General features: G+C 45.4%; 2 protein-coding genes and 1 long non-coding RNA gene across 3 annotated transcripts; 2 read left to right on the top strand and 1 right to left on the bottom strand.

Moving 5' to 3' along the window:
* Positions 1 to 8,374: 8,374 nt before the first annotated feature.
* Positions 8,375 to 10,136, bottom strand: LOC124658412. Its single transcript, XR_006989176.1, has 3 exons — positions 10,037 to 10,136; positions 8,892 to 9,104; positions 8,375 to 8,781 (listed from the first exon to the last, which is right to left on the bottom strand). It is a non-coding gene; the product is annotated as an uncharacterized LOC124658412 (long non-coding RNA).
* Positions 10,137 to 10,276: 140 nt separating this feature from the next.
* On the top strand, positions 10,277 to 14,107 carry LOC124657188 (exopolygalacturonase-like). Its single transcript, XM_047195780.1, has 5 exons — positions 10,277 to 10,366; positions 11,045 to 11,458; positions 12,239 to 12,732; positions 12,846 to 13,177; positions 13,486 to 14,107. Exons 1-5 carry the CDS (start codon positions 10,277 to 10,279, stop codon positions 13,971 to 13,973), a joined length of 1,818 nt encoding a protein of 605 aa, XP_047051736.1. The 3' UTR covers positions 13,974 to 14,107.
* A 989-nt stretch (positions 14,108 to 15,096) lies between these two features.
* LOC124654604 lies at positions 15,097 to 15,695 on the top strand. Its single transcript, XM_047193598.1, has one exon. It carries the CDS (start codon positions 15,097 to 15,099, stop codon positions 15,451 to 15,453), a length of 357 nt encoding a protein of 118 aa, XP_047049554.1. The 3' UTR covers positions 15,454 to 15,695.
* Positions 15,696 to 27,373: the final 11,678 nt, after the last annotated feature.

Genomic DNA, 27,373 nt, shown 5'->3' with positions numbered 1-27,373 from the left:
ATAATGAGGAAAGCTAAAAGAGAAACTGCAAAAGATATTTTGGCAAAAAAAAAGAGAAAAGACTAGAAAGTCTAGCTCAGGTGTATATAAATGATATACATGTTATGGTTGTATTCCTAGTTAAGTCACACTAAGAAATTCTTGGGTATTAGTACTATATTGGTTGGTGTGAAGTGTCATACAAAACAACGCAATACAAGAATACAATGGCCTAAGTGATCGACAAGGAATATGATAGGAATGCACGCTCGGAACAAAAATAAAGTGTTATTATGTTCATCGTTGGCATTCTATCTAACACTTAGAATTTATAATAAAGAACTTAATAATTGTTATTTTGCTCTGGTCAAATGAAAACAATGAGTTGTTTAAATTATGACATTACTCCATGTACGATGGATAAGTTATTATAAATCTTAATGGTGAAACACACATACATAACACTGACGCTAAAATGCTATAAGGCAAATGATTTGAATTCCACTTATTTGTGGAACCGCCATTTAGGTCATGTTGGAAAGGAACGCATGAAGAAACTCCTTGCAAATGGATTTTTGGAGTCATTTGATTTTTTGAATCGTTTGGCGCTTGCAAATCTTTTCTAAAAGAGAATGACTAAAATATCGTTCATAGGCCAAGTTTTGAACGGGCAACTAACTTAGTGGAAACATACATGATGATGTGTATGGATCACTGGGCATAGTTGTGTGCGGAAGATTCTTATACTTCATGAAAACTTCAAACAATGAATTGAGTATATATATGTGGATATATTCGATAAGGAAGAAGTTTGAAACATTTGAATGGATTCAAATAAATTTCAGCATGAAGTAGAAATCATCGTAATAGAAAAGTCAAATATCTATGATTGGATCATAGTGGAAATATTTGAATTACTAGTTTTAGCGAACATCTAAGAGAGTTATGAAATTGTTCTACAACTCACATTTCTTGGAGTATCATAGTGATGATGAAGTATCCGAGAGATGTATCCAAACCTAGTTGGGTCAATGATGAGATAAAATATTAATGCCATTATATTTTTGTGAATTATGCTTTAGAGACTACCGCTTTACACTGAATAGAGCATCATCATGATCCGTTGAAATGACATCATACGAGTTATGACATGGGTATAAACCCTAATAGTCTTTTCTTAAATTTTGGTATGCATAGCATAAGTAAATAAGTTTACAACCAAAATCGGATGAATGTCTTTGTTGGTTATCCCGAGAGAATTGATTGGGAATTCTTCCCACAATGGAGACAAAGACAAAAGTGTTTGTCAATGTTTCTTATTTCCAAGAAATTGTTTCTAGCGAAGTTTTTGAGTGGGAGGACAATAGAACTTGATAAGGTTTATGAACACGAGCATAATGATCGAGTAGCGCGACATCGGAATTGGTTCCGGAAGCGGCCACGACGATCATGGCTCCTATGACTACAAAGTGTTTTAGCCATGGAGATCGAAGTACATATTGAACCTTGTAGGTATGGTTTACTTTGTGATCAAATAAATGATTTGTGGACAAAGGATTGATTTTGAACAATGATAAACCAACTACAAGCAAAGAAGTTATGATGGGCCTGACTCCGTTAAAATGGCCATGCACCATGAAATCCATAATAGATGAATACTTTTTGAAAGTAAATGGATCTATAGACTTAGATGAAATATCTTTGAAGAAGCTCGACTTGTTGAAAAATTGTTTACGACAAAGTTCAAAGAGTTGACTACGATAAGATTAGATCTTCCGTAGCAATGCTTATAGTCTATGTGGATTATTCTAGTAATCACTACATATTTCTTTTATGAGATATGCTAGTAGGATGGCAAAATACATTACTTATCAGAAGTATGTATTAAAGGTGTATACAAGATACAACCAAGAGTTTTGCTGGTCCGTGGAATACTAGATAGGTATACAAGCTTCAATTGGATGAAGTAAGTATCACGGAGTTGGAATCTTCACCAGATGAAATAGTCAAAGAGTTTTTTGATTTCATCGGAGACGATGAAGAGGCTTGCATTTGCAAGAAATTAAGTGGGAGCGCTAAGACACATTTATAATACTTTATGTAGGTGACATATAGTTGGTTATAAATGATGTAATTATATACTTGATTAAAAAGGTTTCATTGAGAATTAACTTCAATGAAAGGATATGGATCGAAACAAATTTAGTGTCAAGATCTATGAAGATAGATTGAAACACATAAATAAGTTTAAGTCAAAATACATATGATGGATATTGAAGTAGTTCAATATAGAAATATTAAGAAAATGTTCTTGTCATGTGAAGGTTTAACAAGACTTGAGTGTATCCGACACTCAATGAGTAAAAACACATGAGTGATTATAGATCACGAATAATATGTACACAATCAGATATCATGTGCTATAAAGTGTTATGAGCATATACCAGAATGATTCATATGATGATCATTGGACGACAGTAAGAATATCCTTGAGTACTTTAGAAGAACTAAGGATATATATATATATTTTTGTATGAAGAAATGACAAACAAATCGCTGTAAGGTGTTACACCGATATTAGTTTTGTCACATATAAAATATAATTTCAATCTCAAATTAGACTAAGTGTTGTTTAAAAGGTAGCACAATGAGCTAGAAGTTGTCTATGCTAGATTTAGAAGAGTTCTAAATATTGTGACGGATTCTACAAAAGAAGGCGAGTATGTCATTATTTTGACAATGACAAAGGATGTTAAGTCAAGAGGTTCTTTGAGAACTTGGTGCAGTTCCGACAGAGTCGGAACTTTGAAGCTATATTGTGTGTGACAATATTAGTGACATATTTCGGACAACTGGAATTAAGGTTCCACCAGAAGATCAAACATATTTAATGCCGACTCATTTGGAAATGAGTGATGCGTTGAGACGCAAATGAATTACAAAATACATACGTTTACGAGCGTGTCGGATCCGTTGACTAAAAACCTCTCCCGTGAGCAATACATGATAAAGCACCATAAGGCCAAGGTGTTATATCTTTACAAATGTAAACTAGATTATTGACTCTAGTGCAAGTGGGAGACTCGAAGGAGATATGCCCTAGAGGCAATAATAAAGTGGTTATTATTTATATCTTTATGTTTATGATAAATGTTTATATATCATGCTATAATTGTATTAACCGAAACATTAGTACATGTGTGATATGTAGACAAACAAAGAGTCCCTAGTATGCCTCTTAACTAGCTTGTTGATTAATGGATGATTAGTTTCATAATCATGAACATTGGATGTTATTAATAACAAGGTTATATCATTGTATGAATGATGTAATAGACACACCCAATTAAGCGTAGCATAAGATCTCGTCATTAAGTTATTTGCTATAAGCTTTCGATACATAGTTACCTAGTCCTTATGACCATGAGATCATGTAAATCACTTATACCGGAAAGGTACTTTGATTACATCAAACGCCACTCGCGTAAATGGGTGGTTATAAAGGTGGGATTAAGTATCCGGAAAGTATGAGTTGAGGCATATGGATCAACGGTGGGATTTGTCCATCCCGATGACGGATAGATATACTCTGGGCCCTCTCGGTGGAATGTCGTCTAATGTCTTGCAAGCATATGAATAAGTTCATAAGAGACCACATACCACGGTACGAGTAAAGAGTACTTGTCGGGAGACGAGGATGAACAAGGTATAGAGTGATACCGAAGATCAAACCTCGGACAAGTAAAATATCGCGTGACAAAGGGAATTGGTATCGTATGTGAATGGTTCATTCGATCACTAAAGTCATCGTTGAATATGTGGGAGCCATTATGGATCTCCGGATCCCGCTATTGGTTATTGGTCGGAGTGAGTACTCAACCATGTCCGCATAGTTCACGAACCGTAGGGTGACACACTTAAAGTTGGATGTTGAAATGGTAGAACTTGAATATGGAATGGAGTTCGAATATTTGTTCGGAGTCCCGGATGAGATCCCGGACATCACGAGGAGTTCCGGAATGGTCCGGAGAATAAGATTCATATATAGGAAGTCATATTCCAAGTTTGGAAATGATCCGAGTGCATTTATGGCAGGTTCTAGAAGGTTCTAGAAAAGTCCGGAAGATATCACCATGGAAAGTAGAGTCCCGGAGGGACTCCACCTTGCATGACCAGCCAACCCTAAAGGGGAGGAGTCCAAGGTGGACTCCCCTAGGGTGGCCGGCCAACCCACCTCAAGGAAAGGTGGGAGTCCCACCTTGGGTAGGACTCCCTCCTTGAGTAGGTTTCCCACATATGGGAGGTTTTAGTGTTGGGGTCTTATTCGAAGACTTGGACTAGAACTCTTGGTGCTTCCACCTATATAATGAGGGGCATAGGAGAGGGGCTGACCACTTCAAGCCTCACTCTTGGCCGCACCACCTAGGGCTGCCCTTGGCCGGCGCCCTAGCCTCCCCCTCTCTCCCCAAACCCTAGCGGTATCTCTCCTCCACCACATCCCGCACGCTTAAGCGAAGCTCCGCCGGATTTCTCCACCACCACCGACACCACGCCGTCGTGCTGTCGGATTCAAGAGGAGCTACTACTTCCGCTGCCCGCTGGAACGGGGAGGTGGACGTCGTCTTCATCAACAACCGAACGTGTGACCGAGTACGGAGGTGTTGCCGTTCGTGGCGCCGGAAGCGATCGTGATCAAGATCTTCTACGCGCTTTTGCAAGCGGCAAGTGAACGTCTACCGCAGCAACAAGAGCCTCATCTTGTAGGCTTTGGAATCTCTTCAAGGGTGAGACTCGATACCCCCTCGTTGCTACCGTCTTCTAGATTGCATCTTGGCTTGGATTGCGTGTTCGCGGTAGGAAATTTTTTGTTTTCTATGCAACGTTTTCCTACAGACCTCGGTGCAGAACGCCTCATGTGCTACCTCCCCAACCTTGTCCAATGGCAGCCCCTTGACGCGGGTGAGGGCCGCGAGCGCGGCAGTGGGCGGGGAGGAGACGGAGACCACGATCCACCTCGCGGCGCGGAAGGTCACGAACGGGGCGGAGGAGGCGCCCTCACAAATTGATCACACAATCCCAACATTTTATTGAATAAATCATCCATTGTCATTTCTGGTTTTCCTGGGAGGCCAGCAAGGATGATGACAAGGTCCATTCCTGTAAGTGATGCCTCAAGCTGTTGTTACACAAGAAAGCCACGTACCTGAAAGGAATATTTTTCACGGTTATTTGTTGCATCAAAATGGGAGATTACTGGCCACAAATATTAGCTGCACCTTCACATAAAAACTTCAGAGATAATCAATTTCCATTTTTTTTCTTCAACTTGCAGCAAATTTATATTTTCACAAAACACTTCACATCGTATCTTTTAGAGTCTCAATAGTCAATAAGACAATAATTTTCCACTTGCTCACATGAACTGAACAAAAGACAGTACATTGTCAATGTTTTGAAGACAACCTGTTCTCTGAACAATAAGAGGTGTCTTTTTAACACAAGACAAGACGTTGTCAAGGCTTCAGATACTTTGGGAACTTCTGACATCTCAAATTTCTAGTGCACCATAAACTTCTGGCATCTCAAGATAAAGGCCATTGTTTAACACTTCTAGGCTACTGAACCTGCAACCGTGCCCCCAATTGGTCACAATTTAGGTAGGGAGCATGCTAAATGGTTTATAATAAGAAACCCCTATTATACGTCACCACAAGTGGCTGCAACGACATTGGGACACACCACCTAGAAAGCTAACAAGGCAACCCACCAAGCAAATCAATTTCTAGCTCACTACAGTATCCTGAGTTCCTGACATCATTATCTCATAATATCTGTCGCTGATGCATCAAAATCAATGACAGTAGTCCGTAGGTAGGTTAGTTTTACCACGATGCTGTAATCAGAAATAGAATGTAGCCTCACATCTAGAAAATGAACTGGCAGCTTATGTAGCTAATTTAATCTTGACTAACCCTGATCATCGAAGCCAAAGGGAATAAACTGGTGGACACTTCTCCTAGTGTTCATTTTCAGTACACTAAGATTCCCAAAGATTATGGAGTATAAGTGAAAAAACTTTGATACACCGGTGTAACATGTCAGTGATTTATTTTGAGGCTTCTTTTACGGTACCTTTTACCACAGCTGAGAAGAGGAGAGGTATGATTTAGGCAACGGTCAGGATTGAATGATTTAGTTTAGGCCCAATAATCCAGCAAGGCGTGGATAATGGAAAAAACAAATAGCATTGAACCGGCCCAACAATTGGCTCAGGACGCAGCGCCTATGTCCTCCAAAATCCTGTCGTCTTGGCTGGAGCGCGACCGCCGCCGCCAATCAGCCCTCCTGCTCCGCCGCCGACCGCCGCCGCCGCCAATTACCGTCCTCCTGCATCGGCGCCGACCGCCGCCGACGCCATGCCGTCTTCCTGCGTCGACCGCCGCCGACGCCATACCGTCTTCCCGCGTCGACCGCCGCCGCCGCCATCGACACCCCGTCCTCCTGCATCGAGGGCGGCCGCCACCTCCACCATCTCGTATTGATGCGTCGAGCGCAAACGCCGCCGCGACACCCCTTCCTCCGCAAGCCACGTAGACGGAATCGCCGCCGCCACATCAAGCGACACCAGCATCGCGTGCGAGTGCCTCCGCCACCAGATCAGCCTGGTCCTGCATCGCGGGCGAGCGCCGCCGCCACCAGGTCGGCCCCGTCGTGCGTCGCCGGCGAGAGACGCCGCCACCAATCTCGCCGCCAGGTCCGTTGACCCTTAAGCATGAATTATGTCCGTGTGTTGTTCCACTCTGTCGGCCTTCGTTTCTTACTGAAATCCATAGGCTGATGCAATGTAGCTTTAGCCTTTACTGCTTGTGAAATCTTTGCCAGAAACTTATCCGTTCCCTGAATATGCTGTAAACGCTGTAAGAAAACATGATCATTTCTCTTCTTACTGAAGTCCATAGTTTGATGCAACGTAGCTTTAGCCTTCTTTGCCTGAACCTTTTCCGTTTCTCTAGAATGGGGCTGCGGCTTGTTGATCTAAAAATATCTTACTGAAGTATTTTGGAAGTAATCATTGATAAATGCATCAGCTCCTATGGTCTAAGATGCAATTGCTTTTGTTAATTCAGTTTACTCTTTCATACTAATACTTGGGTGTGCTTACTGAATTAGTCTTAGCTGAAGAGTTCTTGTGTGGCAAGTCAACACTCAATGTCTGAAATTTACATGGAGACATTAAATTTAATATTACAATAATGTCTGTTATGTGTGGTTTCCATGCGGAATATGCATAATCTTCTCATATAACAGTCCACACTGCTTTATAAATTGGGATGTTAAAATTGTCAGTTGGATTACCATTTTTGGATAACTTCTGCAGTCCATTAATTTGTAATTTCAGAATTCTGTCATAATATGCTCCTCTGAATTTTTCAAAGTGTTCGGCTTGTTGATATAGTAAATACAGCTATGATTGAATCAGGCTGCCTTTTCTACTTATGAACGGTTTACTATTGCTTTTTTCCTTAAAAGATATGTTTGAAACAAGCATAACAGGACAAATATATCAACTATCATGTTCATATGATATGGTTATTTGAAAATTTATTTTCATTATGAAATTTCATGACTGCTGAATGTATGAGAGTTGCTTGACCTCTCGCTTGAAACAACATATCCATTTTACTGACGGGTGTTGATTGACTCCGCCATCTTTCTTTGTAAGACATGATTTTACTTGACTAGTAACATGAGTCTTATTTTTGTGATTGCGGTTTTTGGACATGGATGGTCAAGGTGCTGGCAAGGAGGAGGGTGAAGAGTATCACCTCGTGGTTAGCAAGACCTTCAGAAGTGAGGACGAAGGATATGAGTTCTACAATGAATATGCAAAGGTCAAAGGGTTCAGTATTAGGAATGAGGAGGTGAAATATTTGCCAGGCACACGGGCTCGATTCAGGCGGTTTTACACATGCTTTAAACAAAGGATACTACTCATTTTGCTTAATTTAATTGGTACTCATTCTGCTGTCAAATAATTTGAAATGTAATATTTCAGTCCGTTTGTAAACTGCGTTTAGCCAATTTTACTCCTATGCATTGGTTTACTCACTTTGCTGCATGTTATCACTATACCATTGTTTTGCAGTTCCAGGGAAGCATATGTTTCCTTCTGTTTACGCATTTTTCCAACATGTGTTGGATAGAGTTGAATTAACTCATTTGTGTCGGTCCATCTGCAATCATTCTGTCGCAGAGGTCTGGCATGATTTGGGCGTACTATTTGTCTGTTAAATAAGAGATTGCGCCATACATAATGATATTAAGCACATGATTTCTAAGATCCGTGAATAATATTGAGCACATTAATTACAAGATCTATGAATAATATTGAGCAAATGATTTCCAAGATCCATGAATGAAGAATCTATACGGTTGGAATAATTACTCTAGCTACATACACGTTAGTTAATACATCAGCTAAGGCGATGACTACACTGACGATCACCACCAAAAATCTGATCGACTTCTGCATAAGAACCTCGAGCTCCTTTATCTTGTCTTGTGCAACATCTTTGTTATTATTTTCTTTAACTTTTGCTTCCAGCTCTTCTATCACCGCCATCCTAAAATGCTAGAAATGCTTCATCTTGAAGCTTGGCGTCACTTATTTGTTGTTCAATCTTCTTTTCATCCCGAACCTAATATCAAAACACGTTGTCTTGTTACCTCCAAATGTAACCTGATATTTTCAGGCTCCATGTCAATTTTCTCACCATCCACCTGAGTAGCCTTGTCATGGGTCTATATCATTGAAGAAAATGGAAGGATCAAAACCAGACAAAACAAGACAGCTCAAAACAATACTTGTGGATCTGATAGTTTATCGCAAGCTCAGTAGTCAGTACACTAACCCTGTCCATGGAAGTCCTCGAAAACTTGTCATGGGGCCAAGACATGATGGAGTCCCCACCCTCATAACCGAACAAAGTTGCTTACGAAGTATACCTTACCTTCTTCCTCCACATTTGCACTGCCATTTTTGCTGACCTTGTTCTCCTATGCCAGTGGGACATCCTCCGGTGTGCCCAGGAGCCTTCTCGTCCAGCTTTAGGGCCTCACTATCCCTAAAAAAGCAAATCAACACACAGGTTAGCTCTTATTTCACCACTCTGCATATTAATAAATAGCCTACAGGATAGACTGTACACCAGACAACTCATACTTGTTCAAAATTAATAAGAAAAGAAAACAGAGACAAGCGAGCATGGATCGCCATATTTTCATATACTGCAGGAGTGAGACCCCAAAAAAACTGTGCATCAGGTGGAAGTAGATAACTGTATGTCAATTTTCTCGGTGCTTGAAGATGTACTATGCTGATTGCCTGTCGACGTGGAGGTAAACATAGCTACGGACTTGATCGATCTTGAATATGTCAATCGTATCACACTTCGCATGTTCTGGCGCCCTGAACTTTATGGTAAGATATCTGTAGTGATATCTTAAGTATCTTGACGATAGCATAACAAGTGGTTCAGTTTCTGTGTCAAATTCTTTCAAGGAACAACATCCAATTCTGTCAAATCGTTGTAAAAAGAAAGACTGAAAATTTTGATGTAGCTGATCTGAATATGCCTTAAAAACAAAGTGTGGGTTCAATATATTACCTTCTATGATTCGTAAATCTACTTGATTTTATGGCAAACAGTCTACTACTTCAGTACCTTTAATGGAAATCATGTTTCGTGTCACTTATCTGTAAATCAATTTTTTATGTGATGAAGACAAGTCATGCATGTGAGAAATGCGAAGCTCAACCTTTCCCTTTAGCCAATAATGTTCTCCGAAAGAAATCCATTGACACAGAGTATACTTGTTGCTGTTGTAAAACTTTAGCGAGTTCACTTTGTTTGTCTACTAAGCCCTCACCCAAACCCCTCCTGAACTATGCCCAGTTAGGAAGATAAACTACAGAGCCAAACTACCTTTGCAAGTTGCAACAATGTGAAGCACTGAGCAGTTAATAGAACCATGGGATAGATGCTTAGTTGCTTACCAGGTATTAGGTGGCAGGATGGCGCGCCGCAGCAAATGCACCAAGTGACGCTCCAGGGCCACGAGTAGCACCGGGAAAGGCCGACGCCGGAGAAGGCGACGCGCCAGCAACCTTTGACCACCAAAACACGGGCCGGCGACATCTCGAATCGTCTCCTTTCATTTCGCCTCCCAGAGCCACCGCGTCGGCCTCCTAACATCTCCTGCGCCACTGCCGAGCTGGAACGGGTGGCGCGTCGCGATGGACGCCAGGTCCCGCTATCGGAACCTCGTAACGACCTTGGCCGCCTTGGCAAGCGACGGCGACATCACTGAGGATCTTCAATCCACCGTGAGTTCAACGGCGCGCGGCCAGGACATGTAAGTGGTGGGAAAGGGGCGTCGGAGGGGGTGGTGGAGAACTCGCCAAGCATGACGGCGGTAGGGGCAGAGGCGGCTGCGCCACCGGATTTGGAAGCCGACGGTCGGCGGCGGAAACCCACCCAGCGACCACGGAACGAACGAGGGTTAAGGGTAGGTTGGTCCCGTCCCCTTCGGCCCTTCACGCTAGCAAACTACTCTACGTGGGCTGCAGCCTGTGAATTGTGAATTGGGCAGTGGCCTGTTTCTTGGGCCGGGGTCATTATTTGGGCCAGGCCCGGTTACAGCTTTTTTCCGTTTCGGTGCGAAATTTGGGAAAGGTATGTAACATACCTTTCACGTTTTGGAGGGTGGTATGAATTTTTTTAGGCCTTTGGATGGACTGAAATGGAGGGCTATTATTTATTTGAGGGTACCACAAAAGAACTCTATTTTGAAGGTTGCACATACATCAACATAAGCATTTATATGAAGGGAAAATTGCAAGAAACTACAGACCATGCTGCTCCGACCCAGCTAAATCCTTGTATTCAAACTGAATGCAATCCCCAACCTGAACAATAAATAGAGTTCCATTCATCGTAAGGAAAAAAAAAAACCTGCACCCAAATATGGCTACAGATCAGGCTAGTACCTTGTGCATTGCTAGCATTTCTTCTTCAAGGACCTGAGCGCCCTCTGGTGGTGTTGGCTCGTGCTCCTCCTATTGAACTCGAGGACGGAGAGGAGCAGATCGGAGCGCCCTCTGATGGTGTTGGCTCGTGGTCCTCCTGTTGAACTCGAGGATGGAGAGGAGCAGCCCAAGGTCGAGGTAGAGGAGGAGATCGACGCCGGCACGCTCGGAGATGGGGTCGGCGTAGAGGAGGAGGAGGTCGTGGTACGGGAGGCCAGCGCCCGCACTGCTCCGCTGCCCTCCCCGGAGACCATGACGCCGCGGTCAGCGACGGATGGCCGCGGCCGGCGGCCTGCTGTGCTCACAAATAGCGGTGAGGAGGCCGCCGTGGTCGCCGCCGGCTGCCCTCCGTCGATGACCTCCACCTCGGCCCTCTCCTCGTCGCTGCCGGTCGCCATCCATCGCTGCCCTTCCACCTCTGCCTCCTCGCGCCGCCGACCACGAGAAACCCTATAAAGGATTGGGACGAGAGAGGATGGGAAGGGGAGATGATAGGCCCTCTCGATCAATAACCCCCTCCACCGCCTGCTCATCTCCTCCCGCCGCTGCTGCTCGTTTCCACCGCACGCCGCCGCTGCTCCTTTTCCACGGCACGCCGCCGCACCACGGGAGAGAGAAATGGAGAGGTAGGCGCCACTGCTTCTCAGGGTGAAAATGGACGCGGACGTCCCTGAAGTCTGCTTGTCAGGGGAGATCAGGCAGCGGCGCCGACAGTTCCTGTAAAGACTTTTTAAATATTCTGGTTTTCAGTTTTTACGACTCATAAATAAATGTTTTTACAAGACTCAACTCGAGTTTGAGTTTTTCGATTTACATCTCTGTCATGGATTCTCTTATCCGGTCACACCAGCCGATAGGAACTGAACAAACACCTTTCTCGCACACGCACCAGATCAGATCATCTTCAATCCTGTCCCGACGGCGACATGGCCTCCGACTCCCATCCAACTGCACAAACCGAGCAGCTCGCGTGCCATGATTCCCCACTTGGACTCGATGATGCTACTACACCACTTCTATTACCACTAGCTCGGACAGCAAGCAGCAGAGAGCGAATTCCTCGAGTCAACGCCGGCCGCAATGGCGGCATCCCATCTCCTCCTGATGGCGCCCGGGCTCCTCCTCCTCCTCTTCCTCCTGCCGCCGCCGCCGCCACCGCTCCCGCCCCAGGCCGCCGCGCAGGCCCGCGTCTTCTCCGTCGCCGACTACGGCGCGGCCGGCGACGGGTCCCGCTACGACACGGCGGCGATCCAGGCGGCCATCGACGCCTGCGGGGCGGCGGGGGGCGGCCGCGTGCTCCTCCCGGCGCCCGGGGACTACCTGACGGCGACGGTCCACCTCCGCTCGCGGGTGGTGCTCGAGGTGGCCCCCGGCGCGCGGCTCCTGGGCGGGACCAGGCAGCGGGACTACCCGCCCGAGTCGCGACGCTGGTACGTCGTGCTGGCCGAGAACACCACCGGCGCGGGCGTCACCGGCGGCGGCGAGATCAACGGCCAGGGCGGCGCGTTCGTGATCACGCCCAACGCGCAGAAGAACATCATGGTCAGCTGGAACGTCACCGGGGACTGCCAGGGCGACGAGTGCCGGCCCCGGCTCGTCGGCTTCCTCGACTCCAAGGACGTCATGATCCATGACATTACTCTCAACCAGCCAGCTTACTGGTGGTGAGCAAATCCTTCACCATTCTCTGATCTTACTCAGAACTAATTGAACAAATGTAGTGTACTCATGTGATTAGCAAATTACTTGATAGTTGATATGCTTGCATTCTCTGCAGTCTGCATCTTGTCAGGTGTGACAACTCGGTGATCCGCAATGTGTCTATATACGGGGACTTTGACACGCCCAACAATGACGGGATCGACATCGAGGGTTCAAACAACACGATCATCGCCGACTGCCACATAGACACTGGAGATGATGCGATCTGCCCCAAGTCCGGCACAGGGCCTGTTTACAATTTGACAGCGACAAACTGCTGGATCCGGACTAAATCTTCTGCAATCAAATTTGGAAGTGCGAGCTTTTTCAACTATGAGAGGCTGGTCTTTGACAACATAACTATAGCTGATTCCCATCGAGGACTTGGAATTCAGATCCGTGATGGAGGTAATGATTTTGCTTGCAATTGTCAGTGAACCAACATACAATACTATTTAGGTGATAACACTGAACATCTTATTCTTCGAAAAGCTACTGTGCTTATGCTTACAACTTACTGGCCCTGTGGAAGCGGCCATGTTTTGAAAAACTTCAGGGGGGGCATTTTCTTAGGCAACCCCATTGTTGTAGTTTTAGTTTGCCTTCAGTTACAACAAATGTTACTTAGCACTGACCCTACCTTGTACATTCAGATATTGCCTTAATTTGTAGATTGCTTTAAGCATCCTCTGACTTAGGGTTGCATAATTTTGCAGGTAACGTTAGTGATGTGGTGTTTTCGAACATCAAAATGCGCACCAGATACTACGATCCTTCATGGTGGGGGAGGGCAGAACCGATCTACATCACTACCTGCCCAAGGCACACTGGTTACAAAGAAGGCACCATTTCAGATGTTCGTTTCATCAACATCTCATCGGTCTCCGAAAACGGGGTTTTCCTGGCTGGATCGAGCCATGGCCTGCTTCGCAACCTAAAGTTCAAGAATGTTGACCTAACCTACAAGAGATGGACAAACTACACTGGGGGCCTGTATGATTATAGGCCTGGGTGCCAGGAGATGGTGAAGCACAAGACCGGTGGTATGATGCTGGAGTACATCTCTGGCCTGGAGATCGACAATGTCAATATGAGATGGTCCAAAGGAAACCTGAAAGGCTGGGATGTTAATCCGCTCCTCTTCCGGCCATCGACTGTTGATGGGCTGTCCTTCCATGACTGGAAGTCGCTAGATGTTCAATAGTACACCAACTGAATCTGAAATTTTGTATCTGTATCACGAATTCACACGATGAATAATTGGCGATTCTTTTGTGAAATGTTTTACTAATAAAAGATCAAACAGGAACAGTATATTGATTTCTTCTGTTCTGCATATAGGTGAGAGTCTGTGCCATATTTGTTTTCTTACCTCTGAATTCATCCCCATATAGTCATGTGGGTTAACTTAAAGCCCTTTGTGCTGTTGATCTTGGACCCAGACCTGATTATTCCAGAAATGTTTAAGATACAGTGAAGAAGCCACACATTCCATGGTATCCTAAATACATATGTGAAGAACCGGGGCACAGTTAGCATTACGTGTTCAACTGAAGGTTTTAGTTGAAGTGGATGAGTAATGATTGCCAGTATCCTGTGACACATTTGGAGATTTGAACATAGAAGTTCCTAGACGTTTGAGGTGATATATTGATAAATGATGAGAAAAATTATTACTTGTGCTTCCTCCATCTAGAAAAGGATGTCGCATATTTATCTGGATTTAAATGTATCTATACACTAAAACACGCTTATCTGGACAAATATGCGATGCACTTTTGAGAACGGATGGAATATTATTAATTAATTTGTCGTATTCCCTTCGTCCTAAAAATGATGTCTTGGATTTTTATAAATTTACATGTATCCACACACTAAATAATGATTATATTCATCCAAATTTAGACAAATCTAGGACATGAGGGCGTACCATATTTAATTTTCGGAGGGGAAATATGCAGAACTTAAAAAGTACAACAGTAGTATCTAAATGAACAGGCAAACTAATAGTATCTAGGAAAATATCACACAGAGATACTCACATCACCCTTTTGGAGATGGAATTCTGTTTTTTAGGAGAGAGGGAACATTTTTGTGGCAGCGTATATTTCTGTTACAACAAATTTGTCATTCCAAATTCCGGCCCACTAAGATCCCCCGCTTCTATATATCTTTAGCCCAACTAACTCATCTAATCCGGCCCACTAACACCACTCAGTGCAACGTCCACACCCCCACTACCTCAGCGTCGTCTCCGCAGAGCAGCCCCCAAATCGGCGACCTCTCTCTCTCCGATCTCCAATCCCCCACCTCACCAACCGAGCGCGATGCGGGCGATCTCGTCGGCGGCGGGAGGCATGCTGCGGGCGCGTCTGCGCGCGGCGGCGCGCGTCCGCGGCGGGCACGGCGACGGCGCGGGGCGGTGGACGACGCCGGGGCACGAGGTGCGGCCCAAGGGGTACCCGATGAACCGCACGCCGCCGCCGCCGGGGGAGTCGCGCAAGTGGGAGGACTGGGAGCTGCCCTGCTACCTCACCTCCTTCCTCACCGTCGTCATCCTCGGCGTCGGGCTCAACGCCAAGCCCGATCTCACCATCGAGACCTGGGCGCACCAGAGGGCGCTCGAGCGCCTCCAGCAGCAGGAGCTCGCCGCGTCCGCGTCCGCCGACGCCCTCGCCGAGTGATCCGCGCGCGCCACGGACAGGTCTCCTCGAATCCATCCTAGGTTGCTTCTGTTTTGCTTCCAATAAGAATGATTGAGATGTGTACGAATCTGATATGGATGCAAGATGCGGGTTAAGCACTGTAATTTTATTTTCCCTTTCGTTGTGAAATTTATCTGATGATGGCGAATGCCCTATCATTTTGAAATGCTTTGTGATGCCTAGGCATTTTGTTATGCTTGGGCTTTATATTTTCTTCCTCATTCTATGGTCTGGCAGTACTACAATTTGTGTGAGCATGCATAGAAGTCTAGGATTGACGATTACTGTCTTCCTCTCTTCCTAAATAATTATGTTGCAATGTTCAAATATATCACATTTACTAGCCTCCAATGTAGCTTCCTCCTAGAACTTTGAAGTGGTGCTTGTTTTTGTGGGGCTTGGGTTTTCCTTGTATACTTGCTGTTATGATACTCTCTTATTATAGTCCTTGCGTTGATGATGATCTTTAAGCATATCATCGTGGTGCACGATTTAGTGCCAAATCAGTATAAGAGTGTGATGCGCAATATGTTACTTAAGTAGCCAAGGAATTGTTATGGGTCATATGGTTATAGAAGAAAAAAAAATCTAGGTTACTAGATATAGTTTGATTCTTGCACATGCTGTAAGCTGGGCCTTTATTTTGCTTTGATAGAAATAATACAAGCATAACCGATACGATGGAAGTAAAATGTTGCTGGAACATATGTTAAAAATTGTGATGAATCATGTGGTATAAGAGCATCTCCACTCATGCCCCCCGATAGCCCCCCGGGGCCTCTTTTTTTCATCCGGACGGACGAAACTGGCCCAGTCACGCCCCCAGCTTCTCGTTTTCGTCCGGATTTGGCCTAAATCCGTCCGGACTCCCCAGGCCATCCTCGGTTTCCCGGGGTGTTGCCGGGGACTCCGGATGGAGCAAATTACGCGATCTGGCCCGCGTGTCAGTGAAGATTCCATGCTCTAGCCCGCGCAAATTCCCCGGGACGGCTGGAACTTCGGCGCTCCCCAGGCCAAATTTTCCTCCAATCCGGACGAAAATTTCGCCGGATTTGAGCGTGGGGAGCGCCAACGAGTGGGGATGCTCTAACTGTAGACAAAAATAAGCATCACACACACTTGAATTCTGATGTTTCTGTGAAGGATGATTGATCCCACTCTCTGCTTGCCGCATACCTGGGACATTCACTGAGTTGTATTTCTTGTTTCCTTACCTCCTAGGAGGCTTGTAAAACTCTCGAGCTTTTCAATGAAATGAACGCAAAGGGTTTTTGCATTTTCTCGAGAAAAAAATAGGGCACAATTAACTCCTGAGTACCTATATATTTTCTTTTTTAAAGCACCTCTTAATTCTGGGAAATAAAGGTTCTGTATCATTATATTCAGGAGACTTTGTCTCGACCGCTGTAGTGCCTTGGGCTATCTGTGCATTACTTTTTGCTACGCGCTAGCTTTTGACGGAAAGGTAGGAGAGTTCATTGGAGTGAGGTCGTCAGGCGGCACAAGCTCATGGGTAACTAGGTATGGCGTGTTCACTCTTGTGTGCATGCCTGGACTCACATTATGGCAAGACTGATTTATTCTTGCTAAAATAACAGAAGACCTTTTACAGGACTAACTACTGGAGAAGTTATGTAGTTATCCTGATTCAAACAGATCTAGTAGAACTAACAATTTGAGTTCAACTCCCAAAGAAATAAGAATCCCTAACATGACCTCACCTACTAAATATGATCTTTTAGGTTCTTATCTCCTACTGTCTACCCTGCCTAATGCTTAAGCATAATTCTTGGAGACCTTGCCTGACAATTTGAATTCAGCTCCCAAACAAATAAGAAGTCCTAACATGATCTTACCTACTACTACCTCTGGTCTGAAAAGATCGACGTGAGGGTACGTACAAGCTAGCTTACGTGCCTGCAAAACTACCGTCAATTAAACATGACCGGAGGGAGTAACTATGATCTTTATTAAGCATCTTATCTCGTTATGTCTGCCCTGCCTAATGCATAAACATATGTTTTTTTAATAATGATGCCTGTCCAAGATGCTTTACTGTCTCATTTATCTTCATCCAGGAGCAATCATACAAATGAAAATAGACGGCGCTTTGTTATAAGTGAGAGACAAAAAAAAGTGTTATAATTATGTTTATTTGTCCACCTCATAACACTTCTATGGCTTAGCGTCATTGAGCTATGTTGAACAACTTGGCTCGTACATATCTTTTTGTAGAAAGCAGCCTGCATTATGGACACTGGAAATAAGTGTTTCTTTCCTTTCTTAAAACCAGAGAAGGGGTGTTGACCTAAGGTAGTCTCTGGAACATATATTAGTCACATATGGTTTGCCTATAAGGCTGATCTGAAGGACTGGTTTCGGTGCAGATTTTTTAAAGCTCTTGCTCCCTAGTTCATTAGACTGACAGCTAATTTGCATGAATATGATGCATGTGCTGCTTCTTTTTTGTTGTATTACCTTCTCTACAAGGATCCTTAAGACCATGTTGTTTGTACAGTCTTATTAAGTTGCTTATTCTCATATGGTTAAGATGTGATATTGTGTATTTTACTTGTTTAAATTGTTGATATCTTTTGCTATTTTGCATGATGATAAGTAATTTCAGCTATGCTCTCATATATTTTCATCATTGTCAGAAGTTTTGTGAATGATCATTGTGCATATTCACATTGTTAATTATTTGTATTGAATTCTGACTGCTCTCTGACACTATCACACTAATATCTTGTTGAGGAGCATCACTGTTATCAGTAATTAGTAACGTTGCATGTGTAATGTGCTTGAGCTATAATTAGGCAAAAAAAGGCTAACATAATATTGGAGGGAGGAACTGTACACCGTTGTAGGTTGCCTACTATGAATGGTCACCTCAAAAGCTTGTATTATCTCTTGGATAGCAGATGGTCTAATGCTTTGTATTCTAGTTCACAGAACGAGAGAAGATGTCTTGTGTTACAATTGTTGAACATAACATAGTTAAAGCCCAGTTTACATGCTTGTACTAGCATCTCTGTGTGCTTAAGAACTTAGGTGGCTTGTTCAGATTTTTGTCAAGCATATAATATTGGTCCAGTTAAGCTTGTTTATGATTATGCCTAGATACCTGTGCATAAGAGGTAGGAGGTGTGCAGATTCTGGTGCAAAATATTCGGCACATTTGTTTGGCAGGGTAACTAATCCAACATTACAATTGCCTTGAGCATTCCTATCTTCATATTGTGCCATGCCCCTAATGAGGTCCTCATGGTTTCCACCAAACACTCGATGCTAGCTGGATAAAAAGTTCAATCTCTTATTATGATAATAGATAGCCCATATGATAGATGCAGTACTGATGCTTTTCTGTCATGTTTGGGTCATGCTTGCTTTAATCAGCTAGTGGAGATTTGAGTAAGCTCTTTATTTTTTGGTCTCTTATTACAAGGGCTTCTTCCATGGATCTTTGTTAGCCTGCACAATGCTTAGCAACTTAAGTCTCTTGATATTGTAAATTACCATGGCCTGCAACAGGGACAGCAAGCTGTGCAGTTTACACTAGATTTCACTGTTACCTCTGAAGGACACATGCACTCCCCATTAGCTTTTGATATGTATGCATGCATTGCTCTTGCTAATGGTATACTGTAGATATCAATACTGTCGCTGCAACTTTGTTTTCAAAAATTGCTTTCTTTGATAAAATAAAATAAACTCCATGCTTGCCTTTATTGTTGTGGCATATTGACACTAAAATGTGAAGCCATACTGATTCTTCTCCTTTTTCTGTCTTCTGAACACAGAAGTAAACTGATTGGTTTAGTTTGATTGTTAGGGACAACAAATATATGTGTTTTTGTTTTCTAGTGTGTAAGCTACTCCAGCGGAAATGAGAGAATGACTAACTTTAGGCTGATCCATGGTTTCTTAAAACTGTCGGATATAAACAGCCATCCCCCATATATTATATCTAGTGGGCAGCAGTGTTAGCTTCGTCAGTCAGGCCCCTTTTTGTTCCATAATTTTACAGCTCCAGTCTTGAATCCTTTTGACAGCTTGTTCATCACTTACTTGTAGATCTGTTCTATTTTTTTTTATGTGGAATGGATCTTCTTACAACCTTTTGAATTTAGGATTGTACAAATATTCAGGTATCCTTTGATTCATAGAATTTGTATAGGAATTGTTTAGGATTTGGATCCTATGGAAAAATTTCCTACACAATCTGTTTAATTTATAGTAGAAATTTTGTAGTTTAATCCTATAGAAAAACATTATGTTATTCCTTTGCTACAATCAAACATGTCGTAGTGTAACTTTTGCGTAGGCTCTAGATTCAAAGACATAGCATGTCCTCCATGCGCCTTTGAACAGGTCTGTCGGTTTTTTGCTTTGATTCCTCTTGTGTATGTCTGACTTCACTATGGCGTTCAATTCGAATAACTCGATTATTATCACATCCCAGAACTTTTGCTTTTGGTGTGTGGGCCGATATGTTGGACGCTTGCAGGTGCGGATATACTTTTTATTTTTTGAAACTGAGATGAAGAAGTAGTCCGTACTTGTAACACTGGTAGCGTTGGCTGGCGAGACTGTTAACGTGTTAAATCTGATGCTAGCCAGCTACCGTCCATTCTTGCCGTGACCCACTCGAGATGGAAATCGATTATTGCAGTGCACCGTTGGTCTCTCCTTTTCTTCTAGTCTGAATCGTGTGCTTGGCAGCTGGTGATGTTTGCGATTCTTTCATCTCTTAGAATTTACCGCGAGTTGAATCTGACACTGAGTGCACGTAACGAAATGAACTTCTCCAATCTTTTCTGCAAGATTATCTGCCCCTTAGGCTGGTGCCAACGCGGGCTGGAGGCGGGGCGGTACCGCCCGCGTCGGGGCGACAGGGAGGCGAGAGGCGGGCGAGACGCTAGCGGCGGGCAGTGGATCCACCGCCCGGCGGTAGGGGGCGGTACCGCCCGCCTATAGCCCGCGTTGGAGGCGACAATGGGGCGAGAGGGAGGCGATAGCGGTGCTAGTGGGGGCGGTAGGGAGGCGGTAGGGAGGCAGTAGGAAGGAGAGAGAAGTGAGAGCTGGCACTATAGTCCGTGCACTGGCACCGTGGGGTCAGAGTGGGGTGAGAGTGAGGGTAAAAGCTGACGTGGCGAGGCTATAGTGGGGTGATGCATTGGCACCAGCCTTAACAAGGCATCGTGATTTGTTGATATGGAGGAGCATTTAGGTACACTAGGGCTCTAAGAGCTATCTCCACCGTGTGTCCCAAATAAGCGTTGGCATAGTGTTATTGGGGATGTCAGCACAAACATCCCTTACCCTTAGCATAGGGAAGTTTCCTCGCACCGGTGATTTCAGTAGCATAGCTAGTAGGATTTTTGGTCAAAATAAATTGAAACTCACAAATAGGATAGAAATTTAAGTCAAGTTTTTCAAATAAATATTCAATGTCTAACTTGGCCAAAACATCCGGCCACCAAACCGCCATCATAGTGCAGCTACCAAAACAATTTGGACTCCATGGCTAAATAAATCAAATGAACGGTGTTGGCACCTACATCACCTTCGGCTTGACGATTACTGATGGCTCCATGGGCACCGGTAGCTCCTCCATCATCGGTGGTGTTGCCGCCACCATGGCCGCTGATGCCACCGCTGCTTGGGAAGCCATCACCTCCTTCCCGATATGTTCACGGTACATATCGTGCCATGCCCTCGCCAATAGATCTATTCAGGACATGTCCACCGTCAAGATCTTTGATTCTTGCGTTATTTTTGCCAATGCAATGTGCGATGCTTCATTCATGGTCTTCATCATGCCGACTTGGGCTTCCATCTTGGTGGCTTCCAATTTTTCCCTCTCGAGCCCCAACTTCGCATCTTGCTTGTCCAACATGACCCTCCACATAGCAGCGCCCCTTTCATTCCTCTCTTTGTTGTTAGAGGAGAAAGAGGAAACCATCCTCTCAATGGAGACATCAAGGACCGCCAATGAGGATACCCCCATTTCTCTCGGCCTTTTTCTTCTTGGTGCCGATTAGGCGACTGGCCGAGGCCGCTGAGGGGCGGGGAGGAGTCCATTTCCTCAATGCCGAGAGTGAGCCGGACGTTGTTCCATTTCTTGCAACCTTGAAGCTTCTTGAAGCAGTGCATAAAGGAAAAAAATATTTGTCCTCTTTCTCATCCTTGTACGCGGTCAATGTGTCATACATCTTGATGGAAAGTATGAATTAGTTTCTTCCTATGTCAGCCGTTGGCCACATTGCGGAAGTATATCTAGTATTAGAGTCTGCTTCAAGTATGAATTACGCTTTTTTTTTTGAGGAATGGGCAGTCGAACTATCAATCGATTAGATAAAAGAAGAGTTTTAATTACACTTTGATTTTTTTTTTGAAACGAGGCAAAAGCTTTGCCTTTCATTGATATAGGAGAAAAGAGTTGCCCCGTTTATAAGAAAAACTGGCCGAAAAACCGTTACAACATGACACCACACACCAGTCCCGAGGCTGCGCTCCACACGGGTCGACGACCAACTAGGTCGACACCACACCTCAACGCAACAAGCGGAGGCGAAAGACCGGAGCCACCGCTCCAACTACCACGCCGGCCCCAAGGTCGCGCCCCGCCTGGCCGAAGACGAACCCGCCTCCACCGAAACCACCAAAACCCTCCACAAGTCCCTCTGCCCGGTGGACGTCCAAAGCGAGGCCCCAAGAGGCAAAGCGACACAAAAGCGCCGCCCACGCCCGATCCCGCGAGGGATCTAGGGTTTCCCCCGGAGAGCCCGGGCGGAGATCAAGAAACACCCACTTCGATGACGCCTTCAAGAAGGATGCGGCGCCCACATGCGTCACCGTCGTCGGTCCTGGCTGGCCGCCAAGACAGAGCTTTCGCCCAGCGAAGAGTCCCAAGACCTCGCGCCCGCCCAACAAGGACCGGCACAAACCACCACCTACTTCCTCCGCATCGCAACCCCCGGAGAGCCGCCGAACGCACCCCGCCCCGCAGCCAGAAAACGCTCGTCTTCAAGAAGCAACCTCCTGGCCAACCTCTAGCCGTCGCCGCGTAGCGGGCTGCACACCCAGAAGCCAACGGAGCACCGCCGAAGAGCACCGTGGACGCCGCCGGAACGCCACATAGAGGGGACGCCGACCAACACCAACACGGGGCTCGAGGATGAACGCCGAAAGCCGTAGACATGAGCTCCCCGCACACCCGAAGCCGCCATCTTCGGTGGAAGGATGCAACACCCCAGAAGTGCCATTCAACTCCCGCAGACCTCGCCAGCGCGAAGCCCTGCCTCCACGGCCATCCGCACATCACAGCTCCTCCACCCGGCGCACTAGCATTCCTCCTTCCTCTTCCCCGCACTGAAACGGAGGATGCAACACCTGCAGCGGCGCCATTCGTCTCCGGAGGATGCAACACCCATCGGTGCCATTCATCTCCGAAGGATGCAACCCGCAGCAGCGGCGCCAAACATCTCCTTCCATCAACCACCAGCTCACGAGCATCTCCATGAACATGCAGGACGAGCCCGGCAGAGGCCCAGAACCGACCCGTGCGTGCAGCCCGGAGATCTCCCGAGCGCCGCTCCCCGCGCCCGCCCTGGCCACCAAACGCCGGCGACGGCACGCCTCCACCGCGCCGCCCGCCCTGGCCACCAAACGTCGGCGACGACACGCCTCCACCGCGCCGCCAGCGGCCAGAAGCACCTCCGCGCCCGCCGCACGCCACCGCATCCGCCGCCCTTGAGCCGCGCCCGAGCGAGCTCCCTCTCGCCATGCGAGCTCCCTCTCGCCATGGACACGGGAGGGGAAGAAACGCCCCGCCGCCACCTTCCTTGGGGAGCGCGCGGCTTTGCCGGCCCCCCTCCGGCGGCGGCGAGGGAAGGAAGGAAGGTGGGGGGACCTGGGGCGGCGGCGGCTAGGGTTTCCCCCCTGGTCGCCAGAGGAGGGCGACACAGGGGGTCGAGTCCCGCGTTACACTTTGATTTGTTGGTACCATTTAAGCTCGTCCTTGGGCAACAGACATGTAATTTGCACATTAAGTCGAATCTTAAGCTCAATTTCTTGTGCACTCAAACTCAAAGTACGCACTTCCCAAATCCCTCAAGGTCATCAATTATTGATGAAAGTCGAAGTTTTTTTCTTTTTTGAGGATGCCGGTTGTATGGCGTGCCCACCTTGGTTGATGATGCAATTATAACTGAAACAACGCGAATTATGCAATTATAACTCGTTAATTACCCGATGCTAGCCATGCCCCGCTGGAGAACCGGTTATTGCATTGGGCCGTTGGTCACTTGGTCTCCCCTATTCTTCGAGTATGAATGTTGTGCTTGGCAGCCGGTGATGACTGATGAAAATGTTTGCAAGTCCTTCATCACTGAATGTGCGATAACAAAGTGATTTTCGTCCATTTCAACGCCCAACTGTTGTCCCTAGACGCACCAAAGCATGATCAGAATCGCACGGTAGAAATGATCGCGGTTTGTTTGAAGGCAACTAGGCAAAGCTAGTGGTGTGTCGGTAACATGTCCAATGTCCCCGTCGAGAGGAGTCGCAATCTGTGCACTTCGGCCGTCCAGGACGAGACAAAACTCGTTCGTCTTGAAGCTGTAATGGTCGCAGCAGATCCTTCAATCCAATAAAGCTCGTCCAAGACAACCACGAGCATGCATACAGAGTGCTCTTGGATCCAGCCTTTCCAGGAAGAGTAAAATTCATCCACAATACTTGTATTTGACACGTATTTTCAACACGGTCACCGGAATCAGGAAGACGTTACTTACGGTACCTATATACGGTGCACGTTTCATCTTGGTCACCGTCGTGCGTACAGCGCGGGGAGAGCGAGCGTACAGGCTGTCGGTGGCTGAAAGCGTCGTGGTCGGTGTTTTTTTGCGACGAAACCCTCGGGGAAAGCGGGTGGCTCCCGTCCAAGCCAGTTGGAGGGGTTTCTTTGCAAACATTTTCTTCTCTTTTTTCCTTTCCTTTTATATACTCTTCTTATCTTTCCTCTCCAAGTTCTTCCTCCTCCTCCTCTCGTTCCAGTCACTCCCGAAAGCTCCGCTCGCCGCCGCCTGTGAAGAATCGCCGCCGCCCTCCGCCCTCCAGGTCTACATCATGTCTTGGTCATCTGGTTCCTCTTCCGCCCCAGGATTCCGAGGAGCTTCTGGAAGGAGGGGTGCGACAGAGGGGAGGTCGCCGGTTCCCTATCGGGAAAATCCAATGGCCTATGACGGGGAGAAGCTATGCCATTGCAATCCGAGGAAGAAAGCTCCAAGGTGGATATCCTGGAGTGCGCAGAACCCAGGCCGGAGGTACTACGCCTGCCCCGACGCCATGTTGAGTACTCTGCATTTTCTGTGATTTTTTCAGATCTTTCTGCTCGCACTCATTGATTCTCTTACAATTGTGCAGAATGGTCATGGGTGTGGGTATGTTGAGTGGCACGATGCTCCATTACCGAAATTCTGGAGTGATTTGATTGGAGATCTGCGAGATGTTGTGTGGAGGATGCGAGCTGAGCAAGTTGCTCCTCCTCGTACTGAAGAAGATGAAGGCAGGGATGCCAAGATTCAGGCATTAGAAGAAGAATTGAAGGACAAGAAAGCAGAGATTGGCATTCTCAAAGCCAAATATGATAATTTGGTCATGATTTTCCTTGTTTTCGTGGTAGGTTTAGTAGCAGGGAAGCTCAGCTCTGCTTCCAGTAGTGTTAGTTTGTTGGCTATCATGTGGCAAGTACTGTTTGTAAGACTGTAATGTATGATCCAATAAGATGGCTGTCATGTGATGCAGTTAGTAAGGCAATTCAGGCTAAATTTCTGTCATGTGTGTTTATATGACTAACATGAAAATTATGATGAAACAAAGCATAAAGTAGACATCAAACAAGTAGTGAAGCATTAACCAGAATGACAAGGACAATTGCAGAATTGCTTGTCTTGTGAAACAAAGGATAGGTTCAGAGCAAAATGAAGTTACAAGCACCATTGCCTGTCTTGTGAAAAGGCATTTAAGTTTCACATAGCCTTTTCAAGCAAAATGAGAAGTATCACAGCATTACAAGCACCATGAGCATTGCAGTAAGCTAATTCTACTCTACTTTGGCCTAAACTCATCGAACATGTTCACCCTCTTGACTGACACTTGGACTACTCCAGATCCATCACCCAAATCAGTGATCACTTCTGAGTTTCTTAGCTGTTCAGAATATTTTGCTCTTTTTGCAGCATTCTCCTCTGCAACTCTTTGCTTCTCTGCCTTCTTTGCTTCTTCAGCTTCTTTCTTCCTTTTCTTCTCAGCCTCCTTCTTTTCTTGAGCAAGCTCCTTCTTGGTGTCTTTCACAATCTTCCTTGTAATAGCTCTAGCTTTCTTGTTTAGCTCCATATCATACCTCTTCTTCTCCCTCTTCTGAGCTGCTTCTTGTGCTCTGACTTTGGCTAGCTCTTCCTTTCTCTTCTTCTCCTCCTCTTGCTTCTTAGCTTTCTCATCAGCTCTCCTCAATCTCTCTGTATACCTGGCTTCTAAGATGGCGGTCTTCTTCTCCTCAAGCTCTACGTCCTTCTGCTGCCTCATGGCTCGCGAGTGCTACGCTAGTGACCACTGCCTCACAGTATTTGCTCTTGCTTCAGGTTGACTCATGCTCCTTTGTGCAGTGATGAAACTTGATTCTGGTATTGGCATTGCAGTTGTCTGCCTAGGCATTGTTCTCTGCAACATCACAGAACACAAGTGAAAAAGGAACTGAAAAACAAGGAAATTAATACAAGTACTGAATTTACAACTGAATTTATACCTGCTGAGACATGGATTCCACCACTGGATCCTCAATAGTAGTTGTATTCACATTGTTAGAATCTGGCTGATGCTCCTCTTGCTGTGCTGTGGTAGGGTTTGTTCCTGGGGGAGGAGGTGGCATGCTGGTAGAATTAGGTGCTAGGAGGCCAGCCTTCTTCCACTTACAGCCTCCACAATTATGACCAGGCTCAGAACAGTATGAGCAGTGGATAATTGTTCCATGCCTACTCATACTTCTTCCTCCACCTCTTGTAACTACTTCATAGGGGGCCTTCCTTCTACACCTTGTTGGCCTCCCAACATGTTTCTTGTACTCAGGAGGTAGTACTGCTGGCCCATTCATCTTCACCCACTCTGAATTGTCTTTGCAAGGATAGACAATTGGGCCATAGGCTTTCTTGTACATTTCAACAGAATAACACTTGTGAACATAGTCAGCAGGGTTCCAGTCCTCTTCCCTCATGCATGAGATAGCATGATGAAGGAGATATGCCCTAGAGGCAATAATAAAGTTGTTATTATTTATATCTTTATGTTTATGATAAATGTTTATATATCATGCTAGAATTGTATTAACCGAAACATTAGTACATGTGTGATATGTAGACAAACAAGAAGTCCCTAGTATGCCTCTTAAACTAGCTTGTTGATTAATGGATGATTAGTTTCATAATCATGAACATTGGATGTTATTAATAACAAGGTTATGTCATTGTGTGAATGATATAATGGACACACCCATTTAAGCGTAGCATAAGATCTCGTCATTAAGTTATTTGCTATAAGCTTTCGATACATAGTTACCTAGTCCTTATGACCATGAGATCATGTAAATCACTTATACCGGAAAGGTACTTTGATTACACCAAACACCACTGCGTAAATGGGTGGCTATAAAGGTGGGATTAAGTATCCGGAAAGTATGAGTTGAGGCATATGGATCAACAATGGGATTTGTCCATCCCGATGACGGATAGATATACTCGGGCCCTCTCGGTGGAATGTCGTCTAATGTCTTGCAAGCATATGAATGAGTTCATAAGAGACCACATACCACGGTACGAGTAAAGAGTACTTGTCGGGAGAC

Source organism: Lolium rigidum, chromosome 5, assembly GCF_022539505.1.
Source record: "Lolium rigidum isolate FL_2022 chromosome 5, APGP_CSIRO_Lrig_0.1, whole genome shotgun sequence".
NCBI classification, from domain to species: Eukaryota; Viridiplantae; Streptophyta; class Magnoliopsida; order Poales; family Poaceae; genus Lolium; species Lolium rigidum.
This window is presented reverse-complemented; position numbering and strand designations above follow the sequence as displayed.

Excerpts from the sequence above, each read along its gene's own strand:
- LOC124654604 (XM_047193598.1), top strand. The coding sequence starts at position 15,097 with ATGCGGGCGATCTCGTCGGCGGCGGGAGGCATGCTGCGGGCGCGTCTG.
- LOC124657188 (XM_047195780.1), top strand. The coding sequence starts at position 10,277 with ATGGACGCCAGGTCCCGCTATCGGAACCTCGTAACGACCTTGGCCGCC. Across the intron at positions 12,733-12,845 it reads AACCAGCCAGCTTACTGGTG|TCTGCATCTTGTCAGGTGTG; the intron begins GTGAGCAAATCC and ends CATTCTCTGCAG. Across the intron at positions 13,178-13,485 it reads AATTCAGATCCGTGATGGAG|GTAACGTTAGTGATGTGGTG; the intron begins GTAATGATTTTG and ends ATAATTTTGCAG.